The sequence below is a fragment of the Ranitomeya variabilis genome, chromosome 5, assembly GCF_051348905.1.
Source record: "Ranitomeya variabilis isolate aRanVar5 chromosome 5, aRanVar5.hap1, whole genome shotgun sequence".
Taxonomy (NCBI): Eukaryota; Metazoa; Chordata; class Amphibia; order Anura; family Dendrobatidae; genus Ranitomeya; species Ranitomeya variabilis.
The window spans coordinates 617,110,658-617,137,519 of record NC_135236.1 but is presented as its reverse complement, the minus strand read 5'-3'; the positions used below and the strand labels follow the sequence as shown (position 1 = coordinate 617,137,519).

The window sequence follows — 26,862 nt, the reverse complement described above, 5'->3', positions numbered from 1 at the left end:
TCCGCTAATAATTCCAGCAAAATTTACATTTAAAAAGATAAATGGTGCTCCTTCCCTTCTGAACTCTGCCATGCACCTGAACAGTGATTTTTTTCCCCATATATGGGTTATCGGCATGTTCAGGAGAAATTGCATTACAAATTTTTTCTTGTTACCCTTGTGAAAATACATAAAATTGGGTCTAAAGTTAAATTTTAGTGAAAAAAAAAGTTAAATTTTCATTTTTTCCTTTCACACATTCCATTAATTCCTGTGAAGCACCTGAAGGGTTAATATACTTCTTGAATGTGATTTTGAGCATCTTGAGAGGGGCAGTTTTTAGAATGGTGTCACACTTGGGTATTTTTTTTTATCATATAGACTAATGAAATTCATTTCAAATGTTCTGTGGTCCCTAAAAAAAATGCATTTTGTAAATTTTGTTGCAAAAATGAGAAATCATTTGTCAACTTTTAACCCTTAGAACTTCCTAACAATAAAAAATGTTGCTGTTGTAAAGTAGACATGTGGAAAATGTTATTTATGAGCTACTTTGTTTGACATATCTCTGTGATTTAAGGGCATTAGAATTCAAAGTTAGAAAATTGCAACATTATAAAAATGTTACACAAACGCAAGTCATATCAAATACATTTTACCACTATCATGACGTACGAAAAAACACTCAGAATCCGTTAAAGCGTTCCAGAGTTATCACCTCATAAAGTGACAGTGGTCAGATTTGTAAAAAATGGTCATTAACGTGCAAACCACCTTGGGGGCAAAAGCACTAAATATTTGTCATAATGAATGACTACGCACATTAAAGCACTCCATTTGGTCTGAAATAAAACACTTGGGAAACTTACATAGCAGTTCATCTTTTCTTTTATTTACGTAATAAGGTTATCCCAATTTTATGACTTATTTTACACAAATATATTGTTTTTCATTTTATTTCTATCCTGCAATCGTAAAAAAAATATAAATAGTCCATTTAGGCTAAGTGCACACGTTGCAGAATTGCCGCGGAAATTACTGCGGCAATTCTGCAACTCCTGCCGTGGGTATATCGCATGCGGAATTGGCATGCGTATTCCTGCTAAACACTAGCGTTTTGCAAGCATAATTAACGTTTCTGTAGCATCGCTTGGAAAACTGATTGACAGGTTGGTCACACTTGTCAAACATAGCGCTTGACAAGTGTGACCAACTTTTTACTATTGATGCTGCCTATAGCGAAAAAAATTCCTAAACGCGTGCACATTGCCTAAGAAATGAGTTTATTTTTGTAAACTGGAGAAGTCCGGCCCTCCTTTGCTGTAGTTTCCTGAAATTTCTGCTCCACTGAAGTCAAATCCAGGATTCTGAAAGAGACACAGGAACAATGGGTTACTGATTTAATAACCTATTATGTGTAGGTGCGAGTAGACTGCTCCTGTGAAAATATTCCAAGTGGAATTTAAGTGGAATCTGCAGCAATAATTGGAGGCTGACCCCAAAGTTTCTTGAGAAAGCACTTCGCGAATTTGCAGTTTGAACTACAAGATGGCTTAGTCACACACGATGGGACTTATCACTGTGCGGTTATCTGCTGCGCTTCCAAACATTGTTTTCAATCCACAAAGGAAACATTTGCAGCTGTATCAATGGAAATGCAGAGTTCCTATGAGGAATTATGGGGTTTTCATTACTAATCTAAACCATGTCTCTTACACAATTATAGGGATCATAAGGGAGGAAGAACTTCAACGAGATCCAGCATGGAGGCTGACAAAACATCCTGAAGTTTCCTAGAAGACTCAAAGCACTAAAGAATTTCTTCCCACAGCCATTTACCCATGTCAGCTGAGGAAACAAAATGTACAATTCTGTACTAAGTAGAAAAGCTCTGGGTAAAACCGCTAATGTCACCCTTCTCATCAGAAGACGGTGCTGCTTAGGTGTTAACTTCTGGGAGATGGCTCTAGTTCTAGCGTTGTTACATTTTTGTATCACATTTGCTAAGCTTTCCTTTGCTAATCTTGTAGCCGTCACCTTCCTTGTTTAAAGAAATTAGTTCCTTTTTCAGATCTTGTGACATTGCTCTTCTACATGGTACCATTACTGATAGCATGAAATGTGAAGCGGTTTTCTTTGTTAAGGAATAGTGGTGATAAGCGAACGTACTTGGATAACGTCTTATCCTAGTATCTTGGGCGTGCTCAGATATTATATTCGAGTCCCTGAGGCTGCATGTTTTGTGAAGGTAGACAGCCATAACACATGCGGGAGCAATCCCTGTATGTGTTGCAGCTGTCTACCGTCACAAAACATGCAGCTGCAGGAACTCGAATATATTATCCCAGCACGCCCAAGATACTAGGATAAGACCGTATCCGAGCACATTTGATATTCACTATTTAGGAACACTCTGTGACAGTCCTCTGTTTAATAAATAATTAGTTTTACCTGTGGTTGACTTCTTGTTGAGTAGAATTTTGTAAGTCTAAACTTCAGTTTTGCTCCTAAGGCTACTTTCACACTAGCGTTAACTGCATTACGTTTCAAAACGTCTTTTTTCAGAAAAAACGCATCCAGCAAAACTTTTTGCTGGATGCGTTTTTTTCCCATAGACTTGTATTGGCGACGTATGGCGACGGATTGGCATACGTCGTGTACGTTTTACGACGGATGCGTCGAAATTTGGCGACACGTCGTCTCAAAAAAACGTAGATTGTAACGTTTTTTGTCTCCGCCTAAAAAACGTGTCGCGACGCATCCTGCGGCATACGTCGTTGGCTGCAATGGAAGCCTATGAGCGACGGATGCGTCGGGACACGTCGTACGACGCAATGCAGCGCTGCAATACGTTTTTTTTACACTGAGCATGCTCAGAAGAAGTATTTTGTTGCCAATTGGTCAGACACCCCCAAATCTATATAAACCTGGCCTGGGCCTTGAACCCCACATATGCCAGCAAGACACAGAGAAGCAAAGAAGCCTGCCAGCAAGAGCCAGCCTGCCACAAGACCCCAGCCAAGCACAAGACCCCAGCCAGCCTGTCACAAGACTCCAGCCATCCTGCCACAAGACTCCAGCCATCCTGCCACAAGACTCCAGACATCCTGCTACAAGACTCCAGCCACCATAGCCAGTGTGAGTATTGCAATTTTAGTGTGCATCTGTGTGCCTGTACATTTCTGTGTGTATGAGGTACTACTGACTACAGCAAGAGCTTAAAACCTGAAGAGAACCTGAGGCCTGCCATCGTCCTGCACCAGCCAGTGCCATGCTAGAGTCCAGATCCACCATGATGCCAGCCACTGTGAAGACCTGCTGCTTCAGCCAAAGGATTGTCAGCCTTTTGTATGTGTGTGTGTGTATGCGTCTTCTGATTGGTTTCACCTTTCTGCCTTTGTTGTACATATGTGTATTTGCATAAAGCTATGTGCGTGCATGTGTATGTGTGCATTTTTGGACGGCTGTGTGCTTTTGTACCATGTGCCTGCACCATATTATGCCTTTGCCAATTTTATGCCTGTTCATGTGGGAGGGTATGTGTCCATGTGCAGGATTGCATCAGGATGTGGTCAGGATTTTCCATCAGTATTTGTACGCCAAAACCAGGAGTGGGTGATAAAAGCAAAAGTGTGCCTGTTTTCGTATTATACTTTACCTAATTTTTACACTCCTGGTTTTGGCTTACAAATACTGATGGGAAATCCTGCCCAAATTCTGATGCGATCCTGAATGTGGACACATACCATGCATGTTTTTTGGGTACGTCTTGTTGATGGCATGTGCATTTGTCCATGCTGTATAATTGGTTATTTGCCTTTTTCTGATGTATTGACTGTATAGTGGTCTGTGCAGCATGTGGTTTAATTTTTTTTTTTTTTTTTTTTTTTTTTTTTTTAAATCTGATGTGTTTTTTAAAAAAGTCTAGCGGTGTGCAGCTTGTGGTTTGAATGTGTGAGTGTGGGGTTTTTCTATTTAATAAAAGTGTTGAATTTTTTTTTATTACAGTTATAACCATTTGCAGTTGAAGTACTTGTATTTAAAATAAAGAGCATGTCAGCTCCTTGTGATTTTTAAAAAAAAAAGTGCAAAAAAAAAATTATAATAAAATGTTTATTAAAAAAATGTCCGTAGTATTATTTCATAAAGGTAAATTTAAAACTGGTGTATGTACCAATGGTTACACATGCAATACAGGGTTGGTTGAGGGCTCATTTTTTTTAATAAAGGTTAACCTGTAAAGTATTTTTTTTTTTTTTTGGGGGGGGGAGAGGTTATTTATTTTAAATAAAATGTGTCAAATATATTTTTTCATGGTGTTAACATTAAAAAATTTTGTTTTTTGGGACATGGAAATGAATGGTATAACGTGCAACTTTTTGGGGGGGTTTTGGTGTTCACCTGTATGAACATTTCTGACATCATTTTAGTAGGGTGTTTATCATTGAACATTACCTAGTTCAGGGGGTGGTCTAACTATAGATCCATTATACATATAACAGATAAACCAGGACCGCAGCCGCTGCCCACCAGGACACAGCCGCTGCCCACCAGGACCACAGCTAAAGAGCTAGAAGTAAGTTTTGAAGACCCCAATCTGCTACTTCAATGTGTCGAGCAGATTGCAAGTGTGTCTTTAACTTACAGAACCACCAGGACACAGCCGCTGCCCACCAGGACACAGCCGCTGCCCACCAGGACACAGCCACTGCCCACCAGGACACAGCCGCTGCCCACCAGGACCACAGCTAAAGAGCTAGAAGTAAGTTTTGAAGACCCCAATCTGCTACTTCAATGTGTCGAGCAGATTGCAAGTGTGTCTTTAACTTACAGAACCACCAGGACACAGCCGCTGCCCACCAGGACACAGCCGCTGCCCACCAGGACACAGCCGCTGCCCACCAGGACACAGCCGCTGCCCACCAGGACCACAAAACGATGTCCTCTTCTGACAGCCCTCCTCCACAGCAACAGCGTGTATCGGTAAGTTAACACAAAATTTTTTTTTTTTTTTAAATTTCTTTAAATTAAATTTTTATGGATAACTACATGCATACATTATGTTTCAACAGGAAGCTGAATCAGATGAGGAGCTGTCAGAAGGGGGCGAGACGGGTGGAGAGATGCAAGTGGAGGAGGAACCAAGTGTAAGTAGTGGTGAAACAGTTGCTTCGCACATCACACTGCACCATACACAAAACAGATTACTAAACACCTGCCTACCTTAACTGAGAATTTGTTTCCTTCATTTCAGGCTGCTGCTGCTGCTCCTGCTGCTGCCGCTGAAGGCTCTCCCAGACAGTCCCAGAGTCGGCGGACTCGTCGCCACGGTCGGCCATCAGTGAGTTTTTTTTTTGGGGGGGAGGGGGATTCTATTGGTACTTTAGTATTTCAGTGTACTAATTTGTTTGTTTTCCTTTTTTTTTTTTTTTTTTTGACACAGGCTTCACAGCGTGCTCCCGCAGAAGAGGAGGATGATGATGATGACATTGACATCGATTGTCTCATCGAGGAGGTTCGCGAGCGGGAGCCGCTGTGGAACATGGCTGACCGCAGGCATGCTGATACCGGTGTCACCCGTCGGCTCTGGGACGAAGTGTGTCGCAACCTGTTTCCAAGGCGGGAGAGCCTTCATCCTCAGCAGCAGAGCAAACTAGGTAAGTATTCACTTTCCAGTGATGTTTTGAGCTGACTGTAATGTATTGCATTTACCAATTTTTTGTATTTTCTTTTGATTCTTGTCTTCACAGTTGGAAAGGTTAGGAAGCGGTGGCGGTCACTGAGGGATCGCTTTAAGAGGGAATTCAATGATGAGATGAAGGCCCCGAGTGGCTCTGCAGGAAGGAAGAGGAGCAGATATAAATATGGCCAGGCCCTCTCCTTCCTGAGGCGAACCATGCTAAGCAGAGTGTAAGTATTCTACAGCCCACTAATAACCATGTTAACCTGTCTACTTAGTTTGCTTTCAGTCAGGGCTTTTTCATTCCAATGTATTAATTTCTTTTGTTTTTTCTTTCACAGCACCTTCTCCAGCCACCGGGCGCCTGCATCTTCCTCTGCGCCCTCTGGAGCGATCCCTCCTGAGTCCGCCACTGAGGGCCACGTCGGTAGGCCCCACACCTCTGTCCCCTCCTCTGACCCCTCTGTCCTCTCCTCTGACCCCTCTGTCCCCTCCACTTCATCCGCCCCAAGCAGTGGAGCATTATTGCAGGCTTCATTGCTCGCATCTGATGCTGAACAGTTAGCGTTCCCTTTACCCCACCCCTCTGATCCTGCCACCTCGACACCACCATTAGGTTCGTGGCGGCAGCGCCAGAGGGGTCAGGAAAGGAGCTATGCTCCTGAGTTCTTACACCTGAATGCATCCTTCCAAGGCTCTTTCAAAATTTTGGGAGAGCAAGTGACTGCTGGTTTCAACATGGTGCAATCACGCATCAGTGAAACAAGCCAGGAAACCAGCAGTCGCTTGGATAGGCTGCATTCAGCTGTAAGTCCCGATCCGGCCAACCTTTTTTTCCAATCCATGCTCATGAGCATGGAGAAGCTTTCTTTTGAGCAACAGATGCGGGTAATGAATACCTGCCATAATGCTGCACTGCAGGCCATTAATGAATCGACCCACACACCTCACCACACCTCCACTCCAATTCCACACCAGGCCCCATTTCCACACCATACCCCCCATTACCAAACCCAGCCCCAATACCCACACCAGCAGCATTACCAAACCCAGCTCCAATCCCCACACCAGCACCATTACCAAACCCCACGCCACTCCCACTACCCTACCCAGTCACAATACCCGACCCAGTCCCCACAACAATCCCGGCCCCTAGACCAAATTACTTCCCCAATGTTTTCCTTACTGAACTTTTCTCTTCCACCTACCCCAACACCACCCCCCTCTGGTCAGCCTCTTGGTTTAACCCCCACTTCCACTGCACCCCAAACAAGTAGGGTTTCCCCACCTATCGACGTGGTCCAACCTTCCGGCCCATCCTCCTCTCATATCTCCACCCAACACTTTGAAAATTTGTAAAGTGTGTAAATAAGATTCTAAAAAATGTTCTAATTTTTCTATAAAAATGTTGGAAAATATATATATATTTTTTTTGCAAAACAAAAAAAAAAAGAGTTAAAATAAAATTCGGATTACAATTCTACTCTTTGTGTGTGTGTGGATTTATTAAGGTAATATAATAAAAAAAGGTTTAATAAAAACAAACACCAGACATGTAAAGGGTATAACATAATGGTTTTACTAGCAAGAAAACCACGCTTTTGGGCCTTTTTTTTTGGGGGGGGGGCAGAAACACTTTTTTTACATAACCAAAACACATGGGAAACAGGTTACACATGGGAAACAGGTTACACAATCATGTCTTGCCACGGGATCCGCCCGACAGGTGAGACAAAATAATCGGCAAACTGGTCCCTCATCCTTGTAACTGAACTTGTAGAGCGAACCGAGCTGCTGCGGTAGTCCCACAAGGTGGTCTCCAACTCTTCATCATCCAAAGAAACGGGCTCCTTTGACAGGACAAAGTTGTGGAGCACCACACAGGCTTTAACTACCTCGTCTATAGTTGTTGTTTTCAGCTTGATAGCCGTCAGCAGAACTCGCCACTTCGCCGTCAATATGCCAAAGGAACACTCCACTACTCTTCGTGCTCTAGTAAGCCGGTAATTAAAGACCCGCTTGGTATGGTTTAAGTTCCGGCTACTGTACGGTTTCAGTAGGTGCATCGACAGTTGAAAGGCTTCATCACCTACAAAGACATATTCCAGGGCTGGGTCATTTGTTCCTGGCAGTGGTCTGGCTGGCGGGAAATCGTAGCTCTCTCCATAAAGGCAACGACCCATCGGAGAGTTTTTAAACACTTGCGAATCATTGGACCGTCCATACGCTCCAATGTCCACGGCAAGGAACCTGCAGTTGGCGTCTGCAATAGCCATAAGGACGATGGAGAAATACTTCTTATAATTATAATACTCCGATCCTGTTCCTGCCGGTTTCGCAATCCTTATGTGTTTCCCGTCAACTGCACCCACACAATTAGGGAAATTGCAAATTTGCTGAAACTCTTCAGCACTTCGCAACCAGATTTCCGTGGATGGTTGGGGGATATACTCTGGTTGCAAAGTGGTCCAAACAGCCCGACATGTGTCCTTCACTATTCCAGAGATAGTTGAAATGCCCAGCCTGAACTGATAATGGAGCGAAGTCATAGATTCACCCGTAGCTAGGAAACTTTATAAAAAAAAAAAAAAAAAAAATGTTAAAAATTGTTTGTCTGTGCAATTTTTTATAATATGGCACTGTTAATTTTTTTTAAAATGACAGGAGACCCAATAAAACCAGCATGAATCCGGTGTAAAAAAACAGTGGAATGTCCGCCAAGAAAACCCAAATTACATGCTGCAGAAAATAGTGCGCAATATGTCAGCGCAGTATTGTCTGCAGCATGTAATATAACATTCAAAATGACCAATGACAGGAAAAAAGCAGTTGCATGTCATCAAACCCAAAAAACCCCAAAAAAAAAAAACTGCAGAAAATGCAACGCAATATTTCAGCGCAGTATTTTCTGCAGTCTGTTATCTAACATTCAATATGAGCAATGACATTTAAATAAAGCAGTTGAATGTCCGCCAAGAAAACACAAACTACATGCTGCAGAAAATAGTGCGCAATATGTCAGCGCAGTATTGTCTGCAGCATGTAATATAACATTCAAAATGACCAATGACAGGAAAAAAGCAGTTGCATGTCATCAAACCCAAAAAAACCCAAAAAAAAAAAAACTGCAGAAAATGCAACGCAATATTTCAGCACAGTATTTTCTGCAGTCTGTTAACATTCAATATCAGCAATGACATTTAAATAAAGCAGTTGAATGTCCGCCAAGAAAACCAAAACTACATGCTGCAGAAAATAGTGCGCAATATGCCAGCGCAGTATTTTCTGCAGCATGTAATATAACATTCAATATCAGCAATGAAATAAAAAAAAGAGGCTTACCGCAGGGTCACCATCAGCCGCTCCGCCGGTGTGATGGCAAGCCTCATCCTTGTATCCTGTCTTCGGATGACATCCTCCAGTTTTGCAAGCAAAAAATCAAAATGTTCAATCCTCATCCGCACGTAGTTGTGGAATTTGTGTGGATTGTGCCGCAACTCCAGGTACAGAGTGGACTGGACACCCCGGGTCATCCGTAGTTGATTAATCGGATGAATCCACATTCGTCTCCGTCTCCGTTGCTGCAGAAGCATCCTACGCCTTTCCGCTGCCGCCTCCTTCTCCCGCACTATGATATCCAGGCGATTTGTCTCAAAGATAACGTCGGTAACCAAACTAGCAATCCTCCCAAGAACACCTTCCATCGCTGCCACAAAACTAAAACCCTCAAAGATGGGCTGTAAATACAGTACTATATAGTTTTTCAAATTTTCCAGTAGCCAATCAAATTTTGGGAGCCTCCCCTTTTAAAAACGGATCCGTCGGAAAAACGGATACAACGGATGGTAAAACGGATACAACGTATGCAACGCATCCAGTATTTTCGACGGAAACGTTTAGCGGATTTGCGACGGATCCGTCGAAATGCTGGATGCGTGGCATACGTTTGTCACCGTTTTTCAATTTTTTGACGCATCCGTTTTTTCGGCAAAAAAACGGATTTGCGACGTAATGCAGTAAACGCTAGTGTGAAACTAGCCTAAGACTTTCATTGGGGTGTACTAATTATTTTCAATTTTTTTTGTTAAGTAAAATAACTTTTTTAAATATGCAAAATTTCAAATCTTATAGCCTAAAAGGAACCAAGAAGTCCATGGGAGAAGAAATAAATCATTGAACTGAAAAAGAGGGTACTCCCATTAACAATAAAAATCAGAATTTTTTATTTAACAGGTATTCAAATAAACAAAATATAAAACCAGAGTTAAAAAAAGGGATATACTGCCAAATTAAATCACTGGCAAGTATAAATGGAACAGCAATATTTGTGAAGTGCTCAATAAATAATCCAAAAAGCTTTAAGGCAAGTATGAGTCCATATGGAGAAATTGTGCATAGTCTTCATGGATCATCACAACAAGATACCATCAAAGGCAGCAACAACCATCAGATGGAAAAAGCAGTGGTGCCCGCAGACTGTGTCAGACAGGACAATACATGATAAATGCTGGGTAGATGAGATTAGTATAAGCCTAAAGGAATTGTTTTATGAACAGTGATAAATAAGTACTGTATATATCAGTATAAAGTGCTAAGTGCCTTACAGGGCCGCCATCTGGGCTAATATTACTACCCTTACTGGTGTATGGGGTCCGGTGAGGAGGGGGGCCCGATCCGTCCAGTTGCAATCTATTGCTGGGCTGAACTGCTTCCTGCACTGCAATAGGAGCTGCCAGGGACCGCAGATCATTTCAACTGTCTTGCGCCGGCCTGTCCGTGCCTCAAATAGTTGAGGAAAAAGATGCTGCTTGACCCTGGCCACGTAAGGAGAAACTTTATGGGCAGACATAGGGGGAGAGGACATATATTGGGGTATTTCATATGGAGGGGCATGATGGGGACATCAGGGGGCTCAGGATGAGAGAACGCAATGGGGGCAGGATGGAGGCATATGGGGGGCAAGGATGAGAGGTCATACATGGAGGCAGGATGGAGACATATGTAGGAGCCAGGATGAGAGCACATATATGGGGGCCTTTCATGTGGGTCTTTCATATGGGGGTGCATGATGAGATAACATATATGGAGACAGGATGGAGACATATGGGGGGGTGCAGGCTGAGAGGACCTACAGTTATATGAAAAAGTTTGGGCACCCCTATTAATCTTAAGCTTAATGTTTTATAAAAAAATTTTTTTTTGCAACAGCTATTTCAGTTTCATACATCTAATAACTGTTGGACACAGTAATGTTTCTGCCTTGAAATGAGGTTTATTGTACTAACAGAAAATGTGCAATCTGCATTCAAACAAAATTTGACAGGTGCATAAGTATGGGCACCTCACCAGAAAAGTGACATTAATATTTAGTAGATCCTCCTTTTGCAAAAATAACAGCCTCTAGTCGCTTCCTGTAGCTTTTAATGAGTTCCTGGATCCTGGATGAAGGTATTTTTGATCATTCCTCTTTACAAAACAATTCCAGTTCAGTTAAGTTTGATGGTCGCCGAGCATGGACAGCCCTCTTCAAATGATCCCACAGATGTTCAATGATATTCAGGTCTGGGGACTGGGATGGCCATTCCAGAACAGCGTAATTGTTCCTCTGCATGAATGCCTGAGTAGATTTGGAGCGGTGTTTTGGATCATTGTCTTGCTTAAAGATCCATCCCCTGCGTAACTTCAACTTTGTCACTGATTCATGAACATTATTGTCAAGAATCTGCTGATACTGAGAGGAATCCATGCGTCCCTCAACTTTAACAAGATTCCCGGTGCCGGCATTGGCCACACAGCCCCAAAGCATGATGGAACCTCCACTAAATTTTACTGTGGGTAGCAAGTGTTTTTCTTGGAATGCTGTGGTTTTTTGCCGCCATGCATAACGCCTTTTTGTATGACCAAACAACTCAATCTTGGTTTCATCAGTCCACAGGACCTTCTTCCAAAAAGAAATTGGCTTCGCCAAATGTGCTTTTGCATACCTCAGCCGACTGTTTGTGGTGTGCTTGCAGAAACGGCTTCTTTCGCATCACTCTCCCATACAGCTTCTCCTTGTGCAAAGTGCGTTGTATAGTTGACCGATGCACAGTGACACCATCTGCAGCAAGTTGATGCTGCAGCTCTCTGGAGGTGGTCTGAGGATTGTCCTTGACTGATCTCACCATTCTTCTTCTCTGCCTTTCTGATGTTTTACTTGGCCTGCCACTTCTGGCCTTAACAAGAACTGTACCTGTGTTCTTCCATTTCCTTACTATGTTCCTCACAGTGGAAATTGACAGGTTAAATCTCTGAGACAGCTTTTTGTATCCTTCCCCTGAACAACTATGTTGAATAATCTTTGTTTACAGATCATTTGACAGTTGTTTTGAGGAGCCCATGATGCCACTCTTCGGAGGAGATTCAAACAGGAGAACAACTTGCAAGTGGCCACTTTAAGTAGCTTTTCTCATGATTGCATACACCTAGCCATGAAGTTCAAAGCTCAATGAGGTTACAAAACCAAAAAAAGTGCTTTAGTAAGTCAGTAAAAAGTAGGTAGGAGTATTAAAAACAAGAAAATTATAAGAGTGCCCATACTTATGCACCTGTCAAATTTTGTTTGAATGCAGATTGCACATTTTCTGTTAGTACAATAAACCTCATTTCAAGGCAGAAACATTACTGTGTCCAACAGTTATTAGATATATGAAACTGAAATAGCTGTTTCAAAAATCCAATTTTTATAAAACATTAAGCTTAAGATTAATAGGGGTGCCCAAACTTTTTCATATAACTGGTGACATATGGGGGGGGGGGGGGGGCAGGATGAGAGGACATATATGGGGGCTTTCATATGGGGGTGCATGATGAGATGACCTATATGGAGACATATGGGGAGGGTGCAGGCTGAGAGGACCTACATGGTGGCAGGATGGTGACATATGGGGGGGGCCAGGATAGGCATTTATTGTACTCGTGTCCCATTCTAATAATAGGCAGTAGTTGTGTGTGTGTCCTGCTCCAGTGCACTGGCGGAATAGGTCGATGGACAAGTCCAGAGGTTTGTATTTGCTCTACCCGCTTATTTGAAGGACCCTGGGCATTTATTGCCCCTTTTGAAGGATAATGATTGGCAAAACGATATGATTTGGGTAATACTGGATGTCAATGCTCTCTATACGAGCATGCAGCATGAGAAAGGTTTGAGAGTGGTGAGAAAGTGGCGAGATTGTTCTCCTGATGGCAGATAAACAAAAGCTATTCATTGTCGATCCTTTGGAATACATCCTGGAACACGATTATTTTGTTTTTGAGGGGGGATTATATTTGCAGAGCAATGGCACCACAATGGGAGCAAAATGCGCACCGATTTATGCAAATTCGGACATGGTGGAGTTTGAAGAGGAGTTTATACATAAAAATTGATTTTTTCTGCATATATTCAATTTAACAGACGGTTTATTGATGACATAATTTTCACTTGGAAGGGGCTCAATGACACATTTATTACCATTCAAATATAAAAAAAAAAAATTAAAAAAAAAAAAATCAGTGAGTGGTGACTAATTTTTAACAATCAATCAATAGTTTTTTTGGGATTTAACCCTATTTATTAAAAAGGAGAAGAACATTTTAAAAGAAGAGTAACAATTAAAATGAAAAAATAGAAGACAAACATGCCATTCAGTCAGATGATGCACATGAGGAGGAATTGTAGAGAGCAAAAATGTTTTTTTTGCTCAGATGAATAAAACAGGTGATCAATTATACAGGAAAAGGGCTATCCTAAACAAATCATAGAAGGGGCAAAGGAAAAAGCCAAAAAATAGATCCCACTGCACCAGTACTAAGATGAATAAAGAAAAAAAAAAAAGACTTAGCCAAAAATATGATTTGGCTTTTGTCACTAGATACAACAATAATGCCAAACAAATACACAATATGTGTAAGAAGCATTATGGGATCCTGCACAATGACCCATACTTGGTGAAGGCTTTAAGTAGCACTCCAAGTTTATAGGAGAGCAAAAACAATGAAAGAATTTGTAACCCCCTCCAATCCAAACTAAAAAGGGAGCCTGTCACCAGGTTTGGCTAATACGAGTTACGGCCACTGCCTTTCAGGGCTTATCTACAGTATTCTATAATGCTGTATATAAGCCCTGAGCCGACCTGAAAGAGAAGAATAACTTTTATTATATTCACCTGGGGGGGCAGTCCAGTCCAATGGGTGTCGCAGGTCCTGGTCCGGTGCCTCCCATCTTCTTGTGATGCCGCCATCCTGCTTGCTTCATGTTCATGATGCGACAATGCATCATCAATACAGGTTCTATGGCATCGCGCTCCTGTGCAGGTGTACTTATCTGTCCTGTTGAGGGCAGAGTAAAGTACTGCAGTGCGCAGGTGCCAGGAAAGGTCAGAGAGGCCCGGCAGCTGCGCACTGCAGTACTTTACTCTGCCCTCAACAGGACAGATAAGAACGCCTGCGCCAGAGCGTGATGCCGGGGAGCCATGAAGCAAGCAGGAGGACGGCATGACAAGAAGATAGGAGGTCCCGGACCAGGACCTGTGACACCCATCGGATCGGACCGTCCCCCAGGTGAGTATAATAAAACTTATTTTTCTTCTCTTGCAGGTTGGATCGGGGGCAGATATACAGCATTATAGAATGCAGTATATCAGGCCTGAAAGGTGGTGGCTGTAACTCGTATCGACCAAACCTGGTCATTAATCGTAATAAAAATAATTGGTTAAATATATAAGGGGCTTATAAATGTGGGAAAGAAAAGTTTGACAGATGTGTAGTAATCACCCACAGACAAAAAACAGTTAAGTGTAACAATGCAGGGGACTTTTTTCAAATTAAAAAATTTTAAAATTGAGGGAGCGATTTTGTTATTTCTGCAATGGATTGTTCATGTGGAATCCAGTATGTAGGAAGAACTACTAGGATCCTAAGAGAAAGAGTTAACAAACATAGATATAACACCAAACGTAAAATTAACAGAGAGAGATATATATATATATATATATATATATATATATATATATATACACATACATACATACATACATACACACACATATATATATATACATACATACATACATACATACATACATACATACATACATACATACATACATACATACATACATACATACATACACACACACACACATATATATACATATATATATATATATACACACATACACACATATACATATATATGCATACACACATACACATATATATATACATACACACATATATACATACACACATATATATATATATACATACACACACACATATACATATATATACATACATACACACATACATATATATACATACACACATATACATATATATATACACATACACACATATACATACACATACACACATATACATATATATATACACATACACACATATACATATACATATACATATACACATACACATACACATATATATATATATATTTTTTTTTTTTTTAAAGATGAGAGCATAGTGTAAACAGGATGAAGATATGTCACTACCTGTGAGGGGTCTCAGGACCCTGTGTGCTGCAGTTAGAAAGTCATTTGTCTGTCCTGATAAAGGGGAAGCCTGTAATGTGTAGATTTGGCTGTTTACTTTTTATTCGGTTGTAAATGTGTTTTTATCTATTACACTAATTCTGTGAGTTTCTTGCTGGATTGGTAATCACTCTGGTATATGGTTTAACTTCCACTGCACTGTTCATTGTGCATGGAGGAGAAACTGACCTGGGAGGAGGGGGATAAGATTCTTCCTGGCCTACAAAGTAAGTAGAGCTTTAACCCTTTAACTCATCACCTTTCCATGTGGGATCTACCTTGCTCTTCTGGAGGAACTGTTTTTTTTGCTATGTTTTTTCCCTTGTCCTTTTCTAGTTAATGTCAGGTGTTGTGCCGGTGTCCCCCCATAGTGATAGACAGGTATGGTGCCCGTGTCCCCCCATAGTGATAGACAGGTATGGTGCCTGTGTCCCCCCATAGAAATAGACAGGGGTGGTGACCGTGTCCCCTCATAGTGATAGACAGGTGTGGTGCCCGTGTCCCCTCAGTGATAGACAGGTATGGTGTAGAAATGTGTGCTGCTGAACAGCCCCTTTAATTCTTACATGGACACACTCCTCTTTGTTGGACATATACACAGCACAGTGTCGGAGTATAGAACACTGCGAGTGTTACTGTGGGAGTAACTATTCTCCAGGATCATTACCTCTCTCTGGAATCTCTCCAGTGTCAGCTTTTTCTGCATCTCCTCTTGAACCCACGGATCAGCCGAGTACTCTCCTTCTAGTAACGAAGGCCAACAATTGCCAGCATCCCGGTTGGACTTGGTTAGAACTATTCGAATAAGTTTCTTGTCCTCTTCATCAAAAAAAGACAGAAAATAAATAATTAATGACACTAAACAGAATGGTAGTGTTTGCCTGGTGTGTATTTTTGCAGTTATTTCCACTGGACAGTAAAGCATGCTCATCAATCTATGCAAGAAAAAATATATAAAAACTTTCATAAAATGCAAAAAGTATTTCTAAAGCCCGACATACAAGCCTTCTGTTTCTCATACAGCAGATGTAACAATCTACACATCCCTGGTAAACGCCAGGCGTTTGTGATCTGAAAAAAATCATACCAAGAATTTCAGAACTATTTCTGCCTTTAATGTCACCTACAATCTGTATAGACCAGACCTGGGCAAAGTGCTCCCCGCGGGCCACATCCGGCCATTTGAGTCTCACAGATGAATGGCTGAAACAGGGGCCCCACAGACCGCACCGTGCCCTCCGTCTATCTGCCCCTCACGGCCACCGTTCTCAGCGTCCTCTGGATGCAGACACCAGTGAATACAATGGTGGAGGACAGGGCCGCTGGCTCAATCCTCCACCAATCAGCATGTGAGCCAGTAGCGATGTCGGAGTGTGTCAGCTGTGCACGGCGGAGTCAAGTGCATAGGAGAGAGCAGAGCATGTGTTGGGTTTTCCCCATGTATATGGGATTTTTCTATGTATATAGGAGGCTGTGTGAGGCTCATCCAGTATAAAGGGGGGCTCATACTGTATAAAGGGGGGCTCATACTGTATATAGGGGGCTGTGTGGGGCTTATGTTGTATATAAGAGGCTATATAGGCTCATACCTTATATAGGGGCTACTTGAGCACATGCTGTATTTAGGGCACTAGGTGGGGCGCATACTGTGTATCGGAGGCTGTGTGGGGTAAATGTTGTATATAGGGGGTTACGTGAAGCACATGTATTAGAATTGGGCTACGTGGGACATATGCTGCATAACGGGGACTACATGAAGCACATGCTGTATTGGGGGGCTATGTGGAGCACATGATGTATAATGGGGGGCTATGTGGGGCACATGCTGTATATCAGAGGCTGCGTGGGGCTCATGCTGTAAATGGGAGGCTATGTAGGGCACATGCTGTATTACAGGGGCTACGTGGGATACATGACGAACATGGGCGGCTACGTATGGCACATGCTGTACATCTGGCTCATACTGTACACGGGAGACTATGAGGGGCTCATACTGTACACAGGAGGCTATGAGGGGGCACATACTGTACACAGGAGGCTATGCGGTGGGCACATACTGTACACGGGAGGCTATGAGGGGGCACATACTGTACACGGGAGGCTATGCGGAGGGCATATACCGTATATAGGAGGCTATGCGGGGCACATACCGTACACGGGAGACTATGCGGGGGCACATACTGTACTCGGGAGGCTATGCGGGGGCACATACTGTACACAGGAGGCTATGAGGGGGCACATACTGTACACGGGAGGCTATGCGGAGGGCATATACCGTATATAGGAGGCTATGCGGGGCACATACCGTACACGGGAGACTATGCGGGGGCACATACTGTACTCGGGAGGCTATGCGGGGGCACATACTGTACACGGGAGGCTATGCGGGGGCACATACTGTACACGGGAGGCTATGCGGGGGCACATACTGTACACGGGAGGCTATGCGGGGGCACATACTGTACACGGGAGGCTATGCGGGGGCACATACTGTACACGGGAGGCTATGCGGGGGCACATACTGTACACGGGAGGCTATGCGGGGGCACATACTGTACACGGGAGGCTATGCGGGGGCACACACTGTACACGGGAGGCTATGCGGGGGCACACACTGTACACGGGAGGCTATGCGGGGGCACATACTGTACACGGGAGGCTATGCGGGGGCACATACTGTACACGGGAGGCTATGCGGGGGCACATACTGTACACGGGAGGCTATGCGGGGGCACATACTGTATATAGGAGGCTATATGGGGCACATACTGTACACGGGAGGCTATGGGGGGCACATACTGTACACGGGAGGCTATGCGGGGGCACATACTGTACACGGGAGGCTATGCGGGGGCACATACTGTACACGGGAGGCTATGCGGGGGCACATACTGTACACGGGAGGCTATGCGGGGACACACTGTATATAGGAGGCTATATGGGGACACATACTGTACACGGGAGGCTATGGGGGACACATGCTGTACACGGGAGGCTATGCGGGGGCACATACTGTACATGGGAGGCTATGTGAGGGCAACAGTCATGGTCTCATATGTGGCCCCTCGGGAAAATTACTTGCCCACCCCTGGTATAGGTCACATCCTCACCTCCACTGGGAAGAATGCACTGTTGTGAAACTTCCTCTACTTGTCTGGATCCTCTGATGAACCCCTATCATTAGAGGGGGGAACTACGTAGGGATGAAAACGTGATCATTAACGAAGATAAGTACTCTTTAGATATTATGTTTCATGTCTTATTTTTGGGCTATCGTTCATTAAGATGTTCCTGTGTCTCTGTATTATCTGTATGGAGGCTGTATTGTGAGCGTACGTCCAATTCCCTGATCTTTGGACATATTATCAATCACTATAGGTTTACTAAATAACAAGAACTCTGGGTCCACCTTATCATCCAGTACATAGTCTGCATTCTCAGGGTATATAAAAGATTCTTACCTTCTTGAGGCCATTGGGCATGTGCAATCGGATGATATGTGTTCAGCATTATTATATGGGTATGGTCCGTATACAGGTGTATTTTCCCTTAATACCTATATAGCATTATGCCCAGGGTATTCTACAGTAGGTTAACTCAGGGTTGACCTGGCCACAGGTAGGGTTTTTAGGGGGCTTTGTAATGACAAGCATAGAGATCTTCAACAGGCCCCTGGCTGTCATAGTAACCGATCGGTGATCCGTGATTACGTTAAGGACGTGTAGATTCAATGCGCCCCCAAGCCGGCGAGCTGCTAACGCGGCTGCTTTAAGAGTTTAACAGTGGCATTTAACAGGTTAACAAAGACGGGGCGGAGCTTCACACCACCCGCGATTGTTAGGCTGGGGTCACACATGCGTGTTTTACGTACGTAAGAGCGCAAAAACTACGTACGTAAAACTCGCATTACATACGGCACAATGCTTCTCAATGGGGCTGCTCCTATTAGCCGTATATTACGGTTCAGTATTATACGGCGTTCTACGGCCGTACAAAATCGCAGCATGCTGCGTTTGTCAGCGTATTGCGCAAATAATACGCCAATGAAAGTCTATGGGGCCGAGAAAAATACGGATTCCACACGGACCTGCAGTGTGACTTGCGAGAAATACGCAGCGGTGTTAGTGAAAAGTCGGTAATTCAATTGCCGGCTTTTCATTTCTCCTTCACAAACCCGACAGGATATGAGACATGGTTTACATACAGTAAACCATCTCATATCCCCTTTTTTTTTGCATATTCCACACTACTAATGTTAGTAGTGTGTATGTGCAAAATTTCAGCGCTGTAGCTGCTAAAATAAAGGGTTAAATGGCGGAAAAAATTGGCGTGGGCTCCCGCGCAATTTTCTCCGCCAGAATGGTAAAGCCAGTGACTGAGGGCAGATATTAATAGCCAGGAGAGGGTCCATGGTTATTGGCCCCCCCGTGGCTAAAAACATCTGCCCCCAGCCACCCCAGAAAAGGCACATCTGGAAGATGCGCCTATTCTGGCACTTGGCCACTCTCTTCCCACTCCCTGTAGCGGTGGGATATGGGGTAATGAAGGGTTAATGCCACCTTGCTATTGTAAGGTGACATTAAGCCAGATTAATAATGGAGAGGCGTCAATTATGTCACCTATCCATTATTAATCCAATTGTATGAAAGGGTTAAAAAACACACACACACATGATTTAAAAGTAGTTTAATGAAATAAACACAGCGGTTGTTGTAATAATTTATTGTTCTCGCAATCCATCAGGAACACCCTCGCTTGGAAAAATAATAAACGCACAAGATACATACCTTCTGGTGAACCGTCTCGTCCCACGAAGTAATCCATCTGAAGGGGTTAACTAATATTACAGGCAGGAGCCCTGCAAATGCAGCTGTGCTCCGTGCCTGTAATCCCCGGCGAATGAATGAAATGTAGGTCATTGACCTACATTTCCTTCAGTCGCGGTGATGCGCCCCCTGGTGGATGTCCTCATATGACCTGGAGCGTGGGAAAAAGTTCCCAGGCTGCAGTTCATGAGAACATCCACCAGAGGGCGCTTCACCGCGACTCAATGTAAGTACAGATCACTGCTTTCCTTTCAGCACCCGGGGATTACAGGCACGAGCGAGTGGTTTATCGCAGCTCTGCCTGTAATATTAGTTAACCCCTTCAGATGGATTACTTCGTGGGACGTGATCTGACATCAGAAGGTATGTATCTTGTGTGTTTATTATTTTGCCAAGCGAGGGCCTGGAAATGGATTGCGAGAACAATAAATTATTACAACAACCGCTGTGTTTATTTCATTAAAATCCTTTTTAATCATGTGTGTGTGTGTTTTTTAACACTTTCCAACAATTGGATTAATAATGGATAGGTGTCATAATTGACGCCTCTCCATTATTAATCTGGCTTAATGTCACCTTACAATAGCAAGGTGACATTAACCCTTCATTACCCCATATCCCACCGCTACAGGGAGTGGGAAGAGAGTGGCCAAGTGCCAGAATAGGCGCATCTTCCAGATGTGCCTTTTCTGGGGTGGCTGGGGGCAGATGTTTGTAGCCAGGGGGGGGCCAATAACCATGGACCCTCTCCTGGCTATTAATATCTGCCCTCAGTCACTGGCTTTACCGCTCTGGCGGAGAAAATTGCGCGGGAGCCCACGCCAATTTTTTCCGCCATTTAACCCTTTATTTCAGCAGCTACAGCGCTGAAATTTTGCACATACACACTACTAACGTTAGTAGTGTGGAATATGCAAAAAAAAAGGGGATATGAGATGGTTTACTGTATGTAAACCATGTCTCATATCCTGTCGGGTTTGTGCAGGAGAAATGAAAAGCCGGCAATTGAATTACCGGCTGTTCACAGATATCGCGCTGAATGAAATCTAAATACAGAATATATATATATGTGTCTCAATGACATATATATATATATATATATATATATATATATATATATATATATATATATATATATATATATATATATATATATATATATATATATATATATATATATATATATACTAGCTATTGAACCCGTTCTACGCCCGGGTGGCGAGCATTTATATTGGTATATGGTCTCCATCCTGGTATGTGCTGCTCCCATCTTGCTCTCCCATCCTGTCATGTGCTGCTCCATCCTGCGCCCCCATCCTGTCATGTGCTGCTCCACCGTGTCATGTGCTGCTCCATCCTGCGCCCCCATCCTGTCATGTGCTGCTCCACCGTGTCATGTGCTGCTCCATCCTGCATCCCCATCCTGTCATGGGCTCCCATCCTGCGCCCCCATCCTATCACGTGCTGCTCCATCCTGCGCCCCCATCAGTGCGGGCGGCTGTGCTGAGTGCGGGCGGCTGTGCTGAGTGCGGGCGGTTGTGCTGAGTGCGGGCGGCTGTGCTGAGTGCGGGCGGCTGTATGTGGCTGTGCTGAGTGCGGGCGGCTGTATGTGGCGTGGCTGTGCTGGGTGCGGGCGGCTGTGGGTGGCTGTGCGTGGCTGTGCTGGGTGCGGCGGCTGTGCTGGGTGTGGTGGCTGTGCTGGGTGCAGCGGCTGTGGGCGGCTGTGCTGGGTGCGGCGGCTGTGGGCAGCTGTGCTGGGTGCGGCGGCTGTGGACGGCTGTGCTGGGTGCGGCGGCTGTGCTGGGTGCGGCGGCTGTAGGTGGCTGTGCTGGGTGCGGCGGCTGTGGACGGCTGTGCTGGGTGCGGTGGCTGTGTGTGGCTGTGGGCGGCTGTGCGTGGCTGTGCTCGGTGCGGCGGCTGTGCTGGGTGCGGCGGCTGTGCGCGGCTGTGCTGGGTGCGGCGGCTGTGGGCGGCTGTGCTCGGTGCGGCGGCTGTGCTGGGTGCGGCGGCTGTGCGTGGCTGTGCTGGGTGCGGCGGCTGTGGGTGGCTGTGCTGGGTGCGGCGGCTGTGCGTGGCTGTAGGCGGCTGTGTGCGGCTGTGCTGGGTGCGGCGGCTGTGCGTGGCTGTGCTGGGTACGGCGGCTGTGCGTGGGTGCGTCGGCTGTGGACGGCTGTGCTGGGTGCGGTGGCTGTGCGTGGCTGTGGGCGGCTGTGCGTGGCTGTGCTCGGTGCGGCGGCTGTGCTGGGTGCGGCGGCTGTGCTGGGTGCGGCGGCTGTGCGTGGCTGTAGGCAGCTGTGCGTGGCTGTAGGCGGCTGTGCTGGGTGCGGCTGTGCTCGGTGCGGCGGCTGTGCTGGGTGCGGCGGCTGTGCGTGGCTGTGCTGGGTGCGGTGGCTGTGGTGGGTGCGGTGGCTGTGGGTGGCTGTGCGTGGCTGTGCTGGGTGCGGCGGCTGTGCGTGGCTGTAGGCGGCTGTGGGCGGCTGTGCGTGGCTGTGCTGGGTACGGCGGCTGTGCGTGGGTGCGGCGGCTGTGGGTGGCTGTGCTGGGTGCGGTGGCTGTGCTGGGTGCGTCGGCTGTGGACGGCTGTGCTGGGTGCGGCGGCTGTCGCCACCTGATTCATTTCCGCCGCCATTTTCTTGGTCCTGCTCCCGGAATCGGCGCCTGCGCAGTCCGCGCTTTCCGGCGCCATTTTCTTGAAGACACACTGCAATGTGTCTTCAAGAAAATGGCGCCGGAAAGCGCGGACTGCGCAGGCGCCGATTCCGGGAGCAGGACCAAGAAAATGGCGGCGGAAATTAATCAGGTGGCGTAAGTAACAAATAGCTGTGGCATGAAGTGCCACAGCCTCATGGCACAGCAATTTGTTACTTGCGCTACCTGATTCCTTTCCGGCGCCATTTTCTGTGTCCTCCTGGTGCCGGAATCGGCACCTGCGCAGTCCGCGCTGTCCACTGCAATGTGTCTTCAAGAAAATGGCGCCGGAAAGCGCGGACTGCGCAGGCGCCGATTCCGGCACCAGGAGGAGCAAGACAATGGCGCCGGAAAGGAATGGCGGGCGTAAGGAACAACTTGCTATGGCGGCGGCAAGGAATGGCGTACGTAACAAATTGCTGTGGCATGAAGTGCCACAGCATAATCAGGGCGGAAATATTGGACGGTGTCCCCCTGCTCCCGACCCCCTGCTCCCGGCAGTCCGCGCCTTCCGGCGCCATTTTTTTTTTTCCTGACACTATAATGTAACGCTAGGAGCGTCGCGCCTGCGCAGTCTATAAAGGCTTCGGACAGAGTGACGCTCCCAGCGTTATATTATAGATATATATATATGTTTTCCCTAACATTTGAGCACATAAATCCATTAGATGTCGGTTTTGCAAGCCTGCGCGAAAATCTCGCAGTACGGATGCCATACGGATTACATACGGAGGATGCCATGCGCAAAATACGCTGACACACCCTGACTACGGATCACTATTTTGGGAACATTTCTCCGTATTACGGCCATAGTACGGACGTATAATACGTGGCGTATTGTCTTACGCCATGTGTGACTCCAGCCTTAGAGGCAGGTCCTGCTGTAAACACAGCCAGGTATGGGGCGAGCGCACCCCGTGAGCCCACTCCATGTACCCGCTACCAACCTGTGACGTACATGTACGGCGGATGTCAGTAACCATGACCTAAATTACCAAAGTTAGTCTTTTTTTAAAGATTTAATAATTTAAATTTACTTTTGGCTTTTCAGATTAACCCTTTAATGCAATTACTAGAGCAGTTCTCAATTTCACTTGCAATAAGCACAGAAAATAAAGCATTGGATATTGATTTTTTGGAAATCACAATGTATTAGGTCACATTTACCAAGTTCTCTAAAACCTTTTACAACTCCTTTACTTTTCACTTATCCATGTAAGAAAGTAAGCTCTGCTCTTACCCAATGTCCAAGTGCTTTCATCACTGATGGTGGAGTCATACAGCCGTCCCTGAAAAACAAGAAGCCATGATGTTCTAGCTCTGAGCACAATGACGAGTGGTTTCCGGGGAAGACACAGGACTTTTCAAAAGTTACAAATCTACAGAAGTCATAAAATAAGCTCTCTAGAGGCCCCCACCCATCAGTCACGTCACCGCTGCAGCCAATCAATAGCTTCAGCAGTGTCAATTGCACAGCACCCGACTGCTGACGTCAGTGACTGGCTGCAATGGTCACATGACTAATGGATGGGTCTTCACCACTGCAAGACCGGAGCAACATAGTAACATCGTTTTTAAGGTTGAAGGAAGACTTTAAGTGAGGCAGGGATGCCCGGAGCGAGGCCGGGATGCCCGGAGCGAGATGGATCCAAGGATAAAATAAGAGCCGTTTCTGGATTTTATAACATTCCCTGCTCTATCACAATTTTTGAAAAAATCCCAGAAAACCTCTTATAGTTCGTAATTTACTTTAAACTCAAAATTTCACAAGATCAATACCAGGATTGTGCCAAAGTAATTGTGTTGTATTTTCTTTCCCGTTTTACAAGGAAATGTTATACTCCTTTTGTAGACAAGTCCAATAATCCAAAATTCCCCCAAAAATCACATCATAAAATTATAGTATTTTTTAGATATGACTTGAAAAGAAGCCACTTAATAATGGTCCAAATATACAAAAAGGAGTAAAAAAAAAGACCAAAATAAGTATAATAGACATATACTTAGAATAATTTCCTTATGTTGTTGTCTTTTTGATCCCCCATTATAAGAAGGGTTGAGCGACACCATCAGGGCTCCCTAGTCAGGTATGGAGTAATCAGCATTCCCCGAGTGGATGTCAGTCACAGAAAATATCACACGGGGCTTTAAAAGGGAATCTGACAGTATTTTGCTATGTAATCTGAGGGCAGAACGAGGTAGAGGCTGAGACACTGATATCAGCAATGTGTCACTTACTAGGCTGCGTGCCGTTTCCATACAATGAGCGTTTTATCACCAGGAGATTATCACTGCCCGGACTGGTGCTCATGTGCTCCCTGGTCCATCCATACCACCAGCACTGATTAGCAGCTTACTGTCAATATACACAAAAGGCTGTAGTGTGGGCTACTGTTTTCCCGCCTAAATTGCCTGTTCCGCCAATGACAGAAGAGGGGGTGGAGCTAAAAATCTAATTGTCAATTTTGTAAAAAATAAAAAAATCATGCAGGCATCCAATAGTGAATTATTCAAATTAATCAGTTTAATTGCCCAGCCCTACATCCAAGCCCCGTGAAACACTTCTAGGACTGACACATCCTGACTGGGGGGATGCTGATTATTGCATAGCTGTGTAGTGAGCGCTGATGGGGTCACAAGGCCCCTCTTATTCTGTGGATCTTCTGGACCCCATTATAAAGAACTTATTACATGTCTACAATGAACGGGAGAAGATACGAGAGTCACAGAAACAGATGGTGAAGTGTGCGCGTTTACTTGGGTGTGTGCCATCCTGGCCAACGTTCCCAGTAGTCCGGGAAGCTTCCTGAGAAAAGGAGGGTTCTTCAAAATCCTCCCGGAAAGGGTGCTTCTGAGTTTCCTTGGCGTGATTTTGGCGCAACTGCACAGTCAGGGTGGTGCGTACAGAGCCGGCTCAATCACCAACACTCGCATCTACAGGGACTGGTGCAGTAGGGCCAATCGGCTCCCCATGACATGAGGGTGGCAGCTGGGGGCCTGACAAAGACCCCTGCTGGGAATCCAGAATATCACATTGTTACAGTACATGAATACTAACAACCTATATAAAGGCTGACCGAATGAGGCAATAAAGAATGATCTGCTATGATGCTCAGTGTGTCAGCGTGGCTCCTCCGTGCACGTATTTGGATTTTACAATTTAATTGGGAACAGGCACAACGTCTCAGAATGTTCCACATTATGTGAGGAAGACACTAGCAGGTGTTCAATATGATGCCTCTGGTAAGATAACGATGGGCAGCTGCCTGGAGTGAGGGGTGACCTCCCTATTTGGACATATTTTAGGGCACACGACATGTTCCACAGCAGCTGCGACATCTACAGCTGATGGGACGTGTTAAACAGTGAAAAAAGGGCATTTTTCAGTCACCGCCCTTCTCCTTCTCACAAAAAGTACAATAAAAAGTGATCAAAATGTCGTTTGTACCTCAAAATGGTTCCAGTAAAAATATCAGCTGGGAACACACGGCTCCATCGACCAAATGGGCAGAGCTACGTCTCAGAAAATGACTGAAGGATAAAATAACACTATACGACTATGTTCACATGATATTTTTTCAGCAGCGTTTCTTTTTCTGCAGCCAGTTTTTCTTGCCAGTAAAGAAACTGCTTACAAATAACAGGTTGTGTGAAATGTGTCATCTGTCTACAGTACAGGGAAAGCCGCATGTGGGCACTCAAGTGCTGCAGATAAAAACCGCACCAACGAGTAGTGTAGGGGCCGCCGCACCTGTAGGAAGACGGTGTCCCGCACGGTCAGCGCCAGCTCCCGGATCCCCAGCTGGCAGCGCACGTCCCGGCTCCGGGTCCCGGGGGGCACCTGCACCTCTATGTACACCTCCTCCATGGTCTGGTACCAGCAGCCCCACGGAGTCAGGCACGGCACCACCCCGCTCCGCTCCTCGAAATTCACCGACATCCCATGCAGTCAGCGCAGGGAGACCATGTGCGCATGCGCGACTACTACTGCGCTACCCCTTGAAACGTCAAACGAACCGAGAATCACGTGATACACCGTCTATACCGAATGACCGTTCTATGTTTATGTAGGAGGAAAGCTTTATATCCAGATACACCATATTATACACTGAGGAGG

General features: G+C 45.1%; 3 protein-coding genes across 3 annotated transcripts; 2 read left to right on the top strand and 1 right to left on the bottom strand.

The window, feature by feature from the left end:
• Nucleotides 1-849: 849 nt before the first annotated feature.
• NUDCD2 (NudC domain containing 2) lies at nucleotides 850-26,799 on the bottom strand. The gene is made up of 4 exons (XM_077266105.1): nucleotides 26,497-26,799; nucleotides 23,986-24,034; nucleotides 15,899-16,050; nucleotides 850-1,346 (listed from the first exon to the last, which is right to left on the bottom strand). Exons 1-4 carry the CDS (start codon nucleotides 26,683-26,685, stop codon nucleotides 1,263-1,265), a joined length of 474 nt encoding a protein of 157 aa, XP_077122220.1. The 5' UTR covers nucleotides 26,686-26,799; the 3' UTR covers nucleotides 850-1,262.
• On the top strand, nucleotides 4,799-6,252 carry LOC143776594 (uncharacterized). The gene is made up of 4 exons (XM_077266103.1): nucleotides 4,799-4,962; nucleotides 5,052-5,126; nucleotides 5,234-5,320; nucleotides 5,423-6,252. The coding sequence occupies exons 1-4, from the start codon at nucleotides 4,918-4,920 to the stop codon at nucleotides 5,669-5,671; spliced, it is 456 nt and encodes a 151-aa protein (XP_077122218.1). The 5' UTR covers nucleotides 4,799-4,917; the 3' UTR covers nucleotides 5,672-6,252.
• Nucleotides 5,759-7,018, top strand: LOC143773464 (uncharacterized). Its single transcript, XM_077260910.1, has 2 exons — nucleotides 5,759-5,889; nucleotides 6,001-7,018. Exons 1-2 carry the CDS (start codon nucleotides 5,795-5,797, stop codon nucleotides 7,016-7,018), a joined length of 1,113 nt encoding a protein of 370 aa, XP_077117025.1. The 5' UTR covers nucleotides 5,759-5,794.
• Nucleotides 26,800-26,862: the final 63 nt, after the last annotated feature.